Source organism: Rhodnius prolixus, unplaced genomic scaffold (genome assembly GCF_049639745.1).
Source record: "Rhodnius prolixus isolate KJV_2025 unplaced genomic scaffold, Rpr scaffold_9, whole genome shotgun sequence".
Taxonomy (NCBI): domain Eukaryota; kingdom Metazoa; phylum Arthropoda; class Insecta; order Hemiptera; family Reduviidae; genus Rhodnius; species Rhodnius prolixus.
In genome coordinates, this window is record NW_027411604.1 from 7,830,398 (window position 1) to 7,840,617 (window position 10,220).

The 10,220-nt window shown below is 30.3% G+C and overlaps 2 protein-coding genes across 25 annotated transcripts in view; one reads left to right on the forward strand and one right to left on the reverse strand.

Annotated features, from left to right (window-relative positions):
• LOC141454208 (uncharacterized) overlaps positions 1-2,920 on the reverse strand; it is a 52,822-nt gene extending 49,902 nt beyond the window's left edge. For both annotated transcript variants that reach the window (XM_074128205.1, XM_074128203.1), the window contains exons 1-2: positions 2,781-2,920; positions 2,121-2,290 (exon numbers count right to left, since the gene is read on the reverse strand). The gene's annotated coding sequence lies outside the window, so the exon portion shown is untranslated. The remainder of the gene's footprint in view (positions 1-2,120; positions 2,291-2,780) is intronic.
• Positions 1-10,219, forward strand: part of LOC141454206 (cilia- and flagella-associated protein 65-like) — a 112,230-nt gene extending 102,011 nt beyond the window's left edge. For 19 of the 23 annotated variants that reach the window (XM_074128191.1, XM_074128194.1, XM_074128190.1 and 16 more), the window contains 11 exons: positions 444-675; positions 969-1,163; positions 1,245-1,474; positions 2,716-2,986; positions 3,072-3,320; positions 4,637-4,801; positions 5,927-6,180; positions 7,088-7,340; positions 7,708-7,928; positions 8,012-8,283; positions 9,885-10,219. In XM_074128191.1, coding sequence (XP_073984292.1) covers positions 444-675; positions 969-1,163; positions 1,245-1,474; positions 2,716-2,986; positions 3,072-3,320; positions 4,637-4,801; positions 5,927-6,180; positions 7,088-7,340; positions 7,708-7,928; positions 8,012-8,283; positions 9,885-10,060 — 2,518 coding nt within the window. In that variant the 3' untranslated portion in view covers positions 10,061-10,219. Of the gene's footprint in view, positions 1-443; positions 676-968; positions 1,164-1,244; positions 1,475-1,831; positions 1,914-2,715; positions 2,987-3,071; positions 3,321-4,636; positions 4,802-5,926; positions 6,181-7,087; positions 7,376-7,707; positions 7,929-8,011; positions 8,284-9,884 lie in introns of those variants that run through there. The other 4 variants (XM_074128180.1, XM_074128196.1, XM_074128198.1 and 1 more) reach the window with 4 other exon arrangements.
• Position 10,220: the final 1 nt, after the last annotated feature.

Sequence of the window (10,220 nt, forward strand, 5' to 3'; positions counted from 1 at the left end):
CTGTACAAAGGTATCGTACAAAATGATATTTTTCAACTATTAGATTATTTTATTAAACTAATAAATGAACAATATCTAAAATTAATTCACAGTTTATTTGATAAATACATTTGAAAATATTTTTTGTATTATTCTTGAAGTATATAGAAAATTGTAATAGTAAATAAAAAAGTGTTTACTTCAAAATAGGTTTCTTTAATGTTCTTGTCAGTTGATTATACCATCATATCTGTAAGAGATTTATAGAGTAACGGATACATATAGGATTGACAGGGGTAATACAGTAGGTTTGGAAAAATCAAAGGAAAGTTTTGATTAATCCAAAAAATAATTCACTGATAAAAATCTTGAAGTTTCTTGCAGATTTGCTCTTTAAAAAAATATATATATTTTTTTTAAATTATCTTGTTTAATTTATGTGTCTGTGGTTTTTGTTAATTTAGATTTTCATTTAAAGGAAAATTTGAGGAAGATTTGGTTTTCGGAGGGTTGCCAGAATATGGGATTGCACCTAATCAACAGATAGAATTAAAATTACACTTTTATCCACGGAGCGAAGGCATGTATTCTAAAACATTATTAGTGGAGTTGCTTTATATTTGCAATGATAGCACTGAGATTAAAAATGAGATATTACTCACATACAGCGGTACTTGTGAAAAAGCATTTCTCAAAGTAAGTAAAAACACCATCATAACATAAAATTGATAAAGAATCCTAAAAGTAAAATTTGAATTTTTAATTCCCTTCATAATAAGGAAAAAGAAAAGTCTTTGTGTGGTAATAATGAAAATAGTAAATATATTATCTTTAAAAATAACTTAAAATAAATAAATAATAAAATATTTCAGTTTTCTCATTCAATTTTTTATGTTCTTTAAATTATTTTCAGCACTCAACTGATTCACTGATCCCCATGTTTGTGGTGACTTTATCTTGTGTATAATTATTTTTGTTTTAAACTTCAGGGAACGCCTGAACATGTTAGTCTTGGAGATGGATTATATTCAGAGTCGATATATGGAAAGTTTTATGCTTACAACCCAAGTTTATGTACAGTTTATGTGGTATTACGTTTTCGACCTCGAGACATTTACAACAATTTTGGTGATCCTTGTATAACGCCTAGTGAATTTGTTCTTGGATCTTACCAGAGTCAGGAAGTAATTATATGTAATATTATAAAAGTAAAAATAATTACCTTTTTATGGTAGTTTTAGCTTACAAAAGTTTCTTATTTCAAGATAACCCTGGGAATCGTGACTAATTTTCCAGGATTGTATTACTTTGAAATTATTTATATATTGACAAGAAAAATTGATTGTATCGTTGACGAAGACAGAGAACAACTTCATTTACTATATGGTGATGTATGTTGCAAATTTCCTTCACTAGTAGTGGACGATATCAGACTGGTAGATGAGAAGATCAATTTTTCTAAATATTTCTTTTGGGAAATGCTACAAATAAACAAGTACAGTAGTGGTTTCTTAATTCATATATTGAGATGAAAAATGATTAATCTACTTTGGTGGTTTTTTTACTTTCTATTACTCCTGAAAAACTTCTGGTATTTATTAGAGGGTCAACTTAAATTTGTTGACGATAATTCTCAGCTAAGATTCGTTTTATCACTTGAATATTTTTTGTTTAATCTGTTGCGATCACGGAAGCAAACAGTAAATTTTCTTTTATAATTAATTAGTTGGAAAAATTCTTTTTTTGTGGATTAGTGGAGAAACTAAAATGGCGCACTGGTGCTTATCTATTAGATAGTGGCAATGCATTCCTAACCAAACCGTTTACCATCTCCATTCCAACTGTGTTACAGATTCTCGGTACTTCCGTAATATACAAACACTTAGACGTTGTCAAGTCTAACTACTACAACACGCTCAAGTCATCTTTTCAGTGTAAGTAATCATAGGTCTCACCATCATGGTGTGTATCGAAAGAATGGTTAGACTTCGAAATAGTGTTTATACCTCGGAATAAAAGATTTATTTTGGCAATAAAGTTGAAAGTTTATGGAGCCCTACTATTTTCTTTTCTCGAATGGTAAATGGAAATGTGTTCATCTAATATCTCCTACTACTAGCCTTGAATGGAAGACTTCTTACCTTGAAATCCATCTTCTATAATCCAAGTTTCAGTTCCACAACTATTATGGCAGGCACAGTCTTTTCCAGTTCTCCAGTATCACTAGTTTTGTAATTCTTTTCAGGTCTTCAATTCTCATTTCAATATTGCTTACGCTACCTTTTTTATTTTGCATTGAACAAATAGTTCACTAGAAAAGTGACAAATTGAAACGAACTGAATTATACAGAAACACTACAGTCACAGATAATATTCTATTGTGAACATACGATGCATATGGGTTTTATGGAACTTCTCTTTAGAAAAACAGATAATTGTTATTTATAAAAAAACATTATTTTTTTTTTAAGTTCATGTTACTAAAGCATTCAAAGGTTGTTTTTTTTTCTTGTGAGAAAATCCATTTTGGAAGCTCGATTTTGAACCTCCTTTAGGGCTTACCTTCCAAGGATCTAAATGATCTCATTTTTATTTTTTTATTAATTATTAATCTATACTGCTTAAAAAGTGAAAGCTTCTATAATTTTACTTTAGTAATCGTTAGTATTAATTTTATCTGTTTCCCATTACCCTCAACTGCTAATCTATTAATTAGTTGATATATATTTTTTTTAGAATAAATGAAGCTTTAAATGAGCTTACAGATATTAACGGTTTGAAAAATATAACTTGTAAAGTACCTGAGAATGAAGAAGATAGTAAACCATTGCAAATTCAATTTCTTTTCCGAAATAATTCAGGTCTGCCTATTATTCTCAAAGCAAAATGTATAACATCTTGCTCGTGTAAAATTGTTCCAAAAGGTGGGCGCGGTATCAGTGGTTGGCCATCTTTATGTAATCATAAAAATGAAATTTTTTTTATTCATAAAGACAAAAAGATTAAGGTAAAAAGATTAATGTTAACTATTTTTACTAATATAAAATGAAAGAAAAATTACTTCATTTATGTGCTTAATTTTTGCTCTTTAGAAATGTAAAAGTGAAATTTTCCAAATAGATATTTTATATAAGTCAACGGATAAAGACTACTTTACCATTGAATTAACAATCGCTGCTGCTTGGAGGCCAGAAGTTAGGCGCAATTTAAGAATTCATTTACAAAGAAGATGTTTTCAGCGAGAGACGCCAAGTGCCGATATTTTAGTGCCCTATGAAGAAAACAGTACTGTTGTTACATTTGATTCGTTGTTTATTGGCGACCCTAGTGAAATTTTACAAGTTAGTAAAAAATTTTATTTAATTGGACAAATGTTTTTGAAAAAAACAAAATATTTTCTTGTATTATCGAGAAATATTTTATATTTTTATGATTACTAAAGTTAAGTTTCTACATTCATTTTTAAGCCTTTTTTTATAGATTGATTAACAACGCGACAAAATGTTTTGTGCTTTGTTACAAAGTTTTTTTTTGTCAGCAAAGAAAATTTCCCGCCTCCATTCCAATTTTCGAAATAAATATGGCGTAATTTCAGGAAAGTGAGTTCATTTTTCTGTATTCATTTATTTTATCCATGAAAGTTATGTACAAGAATTCATTCAAGATAAACCCATTCTTTTACGGAATAAAATTTGTGGTAATATTTTAAGTTTACTTCGTTTTGAATGGAGATCAGATTTCATGAATTTTTTTTCAGTTATTTCTCATCTCTCACATTGCGTCAGTATGTTTACCTCTGAGAATTTTGTTATTTCTTATTGAATGATTCGTCTTTTTGAGGGGCAAGGAATGGTAGTATATGAAAGCCTGAATTTTCCTAACTATGAAATGTATTAATTTTAATACTTTTTAGAAAGTATTGAATTAATAAAACCGAATTGTTCTTTTAAAAAATAAATTTTGTCCATATAAAAATTGTATGGCTTTTTCGAAAAGAGACTCTTTCTTCCGAGCATAGAATATCGCGAATTGAGCCGAAAGCGAGTGTTCTTCCCAACTAGATATACACAATATTCTTACGTTCAAAAAAGGTAAAAGATATTTAAAAATACGAGTATAATCAATGTATTTACAAAAATAAACAAAATAATACAATAAATTAAACAGTTACATGCTATCAAATGTAACAAACCAATACTTTCAAATGGAAATTCATCCTCATCTATAATAAGATGACAAAAAACATCTTAATTAGGCTTAATGAGTCAGGAAACAATTTAGTACTAAATATTAACACAATTGTAGATAAATTAATTTAAACGTTTACATATTTTTAGAAGTAATTCTACAAAATAAATTAGCCGAATTGAATTAATTTTGTGTAAAATATAACAGCATTTTGAGTTTGTACACGATTTCAGTGCCCCTCTCTCCGTACGTTTTTTATTATCAGTGCGGATATCAGTAGTAGTAAGTTCATGACGCAAGAAAGTACATTGTGCACTTGTAATTGTTACGAGGCACTAGCCTAGACCTAGTGGATTGCCCACTGGGCTTTGAACGATTCTAAAATTTTATTTTCAATGTTATTTTCTTCTTGTAATTTCCATTTTATATGTCATTAGAAAATATTAATAATTAAGCCCGCTGTTATCAGGGAATTTGGCTTTACAATAACTCAGCATTTAATGTGCCCTATAAAGTTACGACTAAAGAAAATAATGAGACATTTTATTGTGTCAATGATATGGATGTAATACAAGCCTTTTCAATGCATCCAGTCTTGTTTCGTTTCACTCCGTATGAAATGAAATTGTTTAAGGTAATTTTTTACACTTGCAAATAAATTTACATTCTTAATTTATAAGAATTTGAAATACAGATTAGATAAGTACTATATGTACTAGGCTACACAAAAATAAGTTGCACATTTTCATTTTACTTAATCATTTAATAACGTTTTATTGCAAAAATAAAAATCAGAGCATCAGGTTAGAAGAGTCATAAAACTGAGGTAATTCGATGAATCGATAGTGCTAAGTAAATCTACTTTGATATTGGCAATGGAGGATGATTTTTGGGTGGAGGGACATTTACTAGAAAGATTATGTCCATTCCACTATTACCATTTATTAAGTTTAAGCATTTTAGCTTAAAAAATAACATAGATTCTACTTAGGTGCGCCTTGTTTTCAGCATCCAAAAGAAGTTTTGCAGTTTGGAGAAACCTTTTATACTCGGTCTGAGTGTCAACTTTGGTTATACAGGTCCTCTATTCACAAGGTGCAAAACGTTTTTATTAGAAACTTATGATTGCAAATCAATCACGTAGGATGTGTTTCCTTTCTACCTGACTTAGTGTGTACAAATGATGTACGAAATAAAAAAAATTGTTGCTCTCAATTTGGAAGTTCTTTATGAATATAGTACTGTTAAAATGGCATAACGCCAGTTTGTGTTGAGACCATTGTTTTCTGCTCCCTATTAAAGGGACACGTGACATATTGCTGAAGACCCCTATTGGAGATGGGCCATTAGTCTCGTCTAGAGAGCTTAGTGAAATGAACTTATATGGTAGCGTGCTGGCACTTAGGAATCGCTCTGGCCCAAAAGCTGCAGGACGTTAGTAAAGAGAACTCTGGAACAACCTTTTCACAGTTAGGGATCACCAAATCTGGATTTCCAACGATTATCCAAAAAGCTTCTCATGTGGAATCTAATTAGTTAGAGGACATCCCAGATTAGAAATATAAGACAAGCCTTTCCTACCTCCACGGTTGCTGGGAAAAAAGGAGGAGTTTTAAAAGTGGTTGCAAGTAGTTGTGCTTGATGCCTTATTAAATAATATAAATGATAAATAATATATATCACAAACCTATGCAATGGGTAGCTATATGTATAATTGATTTTTATTTTTTATTTATTTATTTATTTTTAATTTTTTTAGACTAATGTGACAATCTCTATAGCAGATAAAGAATATCACATAACTTTGCAAGGCAGTGGCAGCGCAGATTCAAAACTAAAAAATTACGATTTGGCAAGAAAAGTTCCCTTAATTTCTAAATTTTCTGAAGAACGAGGCATTGCATTATCAATGGATCACATATTAATAGTACCTATGCCTCTTCATTCTGTCTATAAGACTGTATTTTTTATGAGAAATAATACAAAATCTAACATTTATTTTAATTGGAAAAGGTAATCTATTTTTAATACTTAATGAAACTAAACGAAAATCTTTGATATTATCTAGCTCTGCGAACCCAACCATATTTTCTGATCTAAAATTGGATTTATTTTCTTAAACAATATTTAAGAAATTCCTGTGAACCCTTTCCAAGCAATGGAAAAGAATATGGGAGTTAGGAGCGTACATTCTTCTGAAAATCTGGAGAAAAACCATATTGTAAAATGCCATTGCGGCAGGTGAGAATAATTATGAATGTTCGCGTAGGAGTATCTGGCTCCCTGCGTATCATTACACAGATCGAATGGTAGTTTCGGTTTGATATTTTGTCCAAAATATCTAATTGTCAGGCCTGATGGTGGCATAGAATCTAAATATAGAATTTGTGCTTTCTTAAATTTTTTGTTTGTTTTTTGCTGACCACTTGCTCCTCAGACACATAAGTGCAGAACAATGAGTAAAAATTTCTTTTCTTACTCAGGGGACTTCCATCTTGAATATTTCCAGTAAAAACTCAGAATAAAAAATCTGTAGAATGCAACGCTTAATCTTAAATTAAGTAAGTGAAAACACTGATTACGGATTACGAAAGCGGGACCCACGGCACCGCAGCCACAAGAGTCTTATTGAGCCCTCCCCTTTTTGGATCTAGTAGATGAAACCTCTCCTACTAAAAAGGTTGAAGACTTTCCCTACTAGTTCTTTTTGCACTACTATCTCCTTTGGTCTCAAAGTTCCAAAGGTTTGATAGCACAACAAATGTCTAAAAGTGTCGTAACAGAAGCTCTATATTGGCTAGACATTCACTATTATATGTATTTACACTTTCTAACATTTTACTTTCTTCTTCAAACTACAAAAAAAAAAAAATCATTTTGTACTAGAAGTAAATTGTGATCTTATATTTTTTTCCCCTAGGAAATTTCTGGGCGGTGTATATAAGATGCAAGTTCATCCACGACTAGGAATTATAAATGCCGGTGAATTAAAAATGTGTCAACTGCAAGTGATCAGTTTAAGTGTTCCGACTCGTATCACTGATTTTATGAACTGTGTGCTTATTAATTATTCAACACTTGAAAAATATGTTGTAAAACGCAAATTGTTTAATCGCCTTATAAGATTAATGAGTGAATTTTTCATTTACAGTGACAAGTACCATCGCCCAGATGTAGGTTTATAATATAATATACTTTAGAAAAAGAGGTAATAAGTATAGTTAAGAGTATTATTTGGCCTATAAACATAAACTTTGTTTAAAATTTTGTGTCTGCTTTATTTAAATCAGGATTCATTTGAAAGAAATTAATATTTCTATTTAATGTGTGCCAAGGTCATAACTTATGTTTATTTTGATATGTTTATATAAGATTTTGATCTGACTTCCCCTGTTACTGTAAATAAATCAATAAATAAGATTCACAATTTCTGAAATATTGTTTTACAAATTCAGAGATCTTTAAATGTCTAATAAGCACTGTATGAACGCATATTAATACAGTGATAAATTAAAAATAAACCATATAATTTTATTGCAGATATTTAAGTGCCCACTAAGTAATCGAGCTATACCAGTGTTAATAAAACTGGGCGTTAGTTTACAAACATTTGACCAAGGAAGATTTTTAACAGCTAATCTTACTTCTCAGCTAAAAATGTTGAGCAGTTTTGCCATAGGATCCGCTTTGCAAGATTCCTTTGTTAGTTTCAGACAGAAAGAATTAACTGTGATTTGCTCAGTTTTCAAAAAAATATTTTGGTTAGTGTTTTAAGAAACAACTTAATTTTTAGCTTCGTCTGCAGTTTCTTAAATCTTACTAAGTATCTATTTTGATTTTGTAGGGATGTTTTGAAAAGCACATCATTTAAAAAGTACTTATTTAAACCGAAGAAAGATGTTTATTATTTGACTCTTGCTTTGCACGAAAGAAAAACTATTCTGCCCTACGTTCGTATGATACAAAATGTTTTAAGTGAATGCATTTACCAAGGATTGATAAACATATTTTCCTTGGATGATAAATGTGCAGAACCATTCTTAAAGTACCTACTAGCACAGGATTCTAAACCACTTGTAGATCAGCTTGAAACATTGAACAATACTTACTACAGACGTAAGTGAACATTTATGTAGACTAAGTTTAAGATCTAATCCATGGGTTAAAAAAAATTAAAATAAGATGAGTACTTTCCAAAGTTACTCACAAATATCACATTGTAATTTTCACTTGTATTTTGTACAAGTTTTGAATTTATAAATACCTCTAAATCACGCCTATCTTTACTGTTACTTTCTCGGAGAACGATTAGAGGAAATAAACGCTTCAAATTGATGTTCAATTTTCTATGACGATTTTCCTGCAAAAATAAAAATTTTGAATCCCTGAACCGAAAAAATTACTTAAAATGATAAATCGCCGGAAGGTGAAACCTTGGTTTAGTTCGGTAAGATATTATCAATTTACTTCCATCGATGTACATTGTAATTATCTAGACCAGTTGGTTCTTTGATTTGAAACATTTTTGCAGAAAAAGCTGATTAATCTTACTTTTTGAAAAGCAAGGGAAACGTCCCTTTGAGGTGTCGAACCGTGCAACATGCTGTTCTAACACTTATAAATTTTGATTTTGATGAAAATTGCTTAAGCGAAGTTGAAAATTTACCAATTAGATTTTTTTTTCAGATTCTCTCGTACAATCTTGCATTATACACGTTGTTTGCGTACAAATAGAGGATGCCACAATGAAATTTTGGAATTATCATATATGTTAATAGATTTTCGTTTTTAGGATTTTCCTCAAACGGCTCCTACGATTTTCTTTTACGAATTCTACATTCGTGGATCTATTTTTTTTTCAGGCGGGGCTTAACGTTCAACTACTAATTAGGTGTCGTGGACAGAGGCGACTAGCAAACATACTTTACTATAAATTTCTTTTATTATCCATTAAATAAAATCCAAGGCTTATGACCGGGAATCGAACCCAGTACCACAATGCTTATTAGCTTCAAAGGTCTTGCCTCTAACCGCTCGGCTATCGTGGCGCCCTCCTTCGTGGATCTGGTACTTTTAATTGCAACGTATTCTAGGAAAGTTCTATTAAGGGCACTTCTTAGAGAAAACTTGGTCAGGATTTTGTCTGAAAGAATTTTACGCGTTATTTTAGATTTTTTTGCAAACAGCCCATACGACTTTATTTAGTCTTGTATCGTGAAATACAAACAATTTTAAACTTTTATTCGAAACATTTTATCTGGAAATCCGATTAAAGGTATTGATATAAGACGAAACATGTTGATTCGTTTTAAGTGTTTATTAAATGTGACTCAGTCGTCCGGAGTTTGAAGGAAATGTGTGTTAAAACTTTTATTTTATTATTAGTAAAAGAAAGTCACATTTTTGTTCACCAACTTCGTACATATTTTTATTTAAATAATTTCTCTAGGATTTTTGTTTTTCTTCTCTCTCAAGTCTCACTTTAATAGAGTTACAGTTTTACTAAGTGAATAATGTTTGTAAAAATTATATGTGTTTCTGACATCCGAAGTTTAATGGAGTAAAATGTTCGGACAATGAGAACTTTAAGAGAATTTCGTGTGGGCTCACGATCATGCCATTTTTAGTAGAGAAATTATAATTATAATTTTCGTTAAGAATCTGATTTTGTTTTTTTTTTAATCATCTAACACTAATTAACTTCTTTTTTTTTCTAGAAACGTTGGCAAAAGGAATGTATAAACTTGAATCATGCCTTCTTAAACATGACCGGGTTGGAAAAAGTCTTTCAAACAGAAAGAGAACAACTTTTAACATTAAACCATTGTGTTCTGATACACAACATAATATCCTACACAAGCGTGACATATCATCGAGTTTCTGGCTGGATTGAATGATTAAAAATCACCTCTGTTGATAGTTAAATAAAAAATATTTTGAAGGGGTCCTCTTCTCTTCATGAAGAGATTCACTTCACATGTGAGAATTGGACATTTATGTTTTTATTGATAATCAGTTATAAAAAAAATTGATTAAAATAATTGGATAAGCAT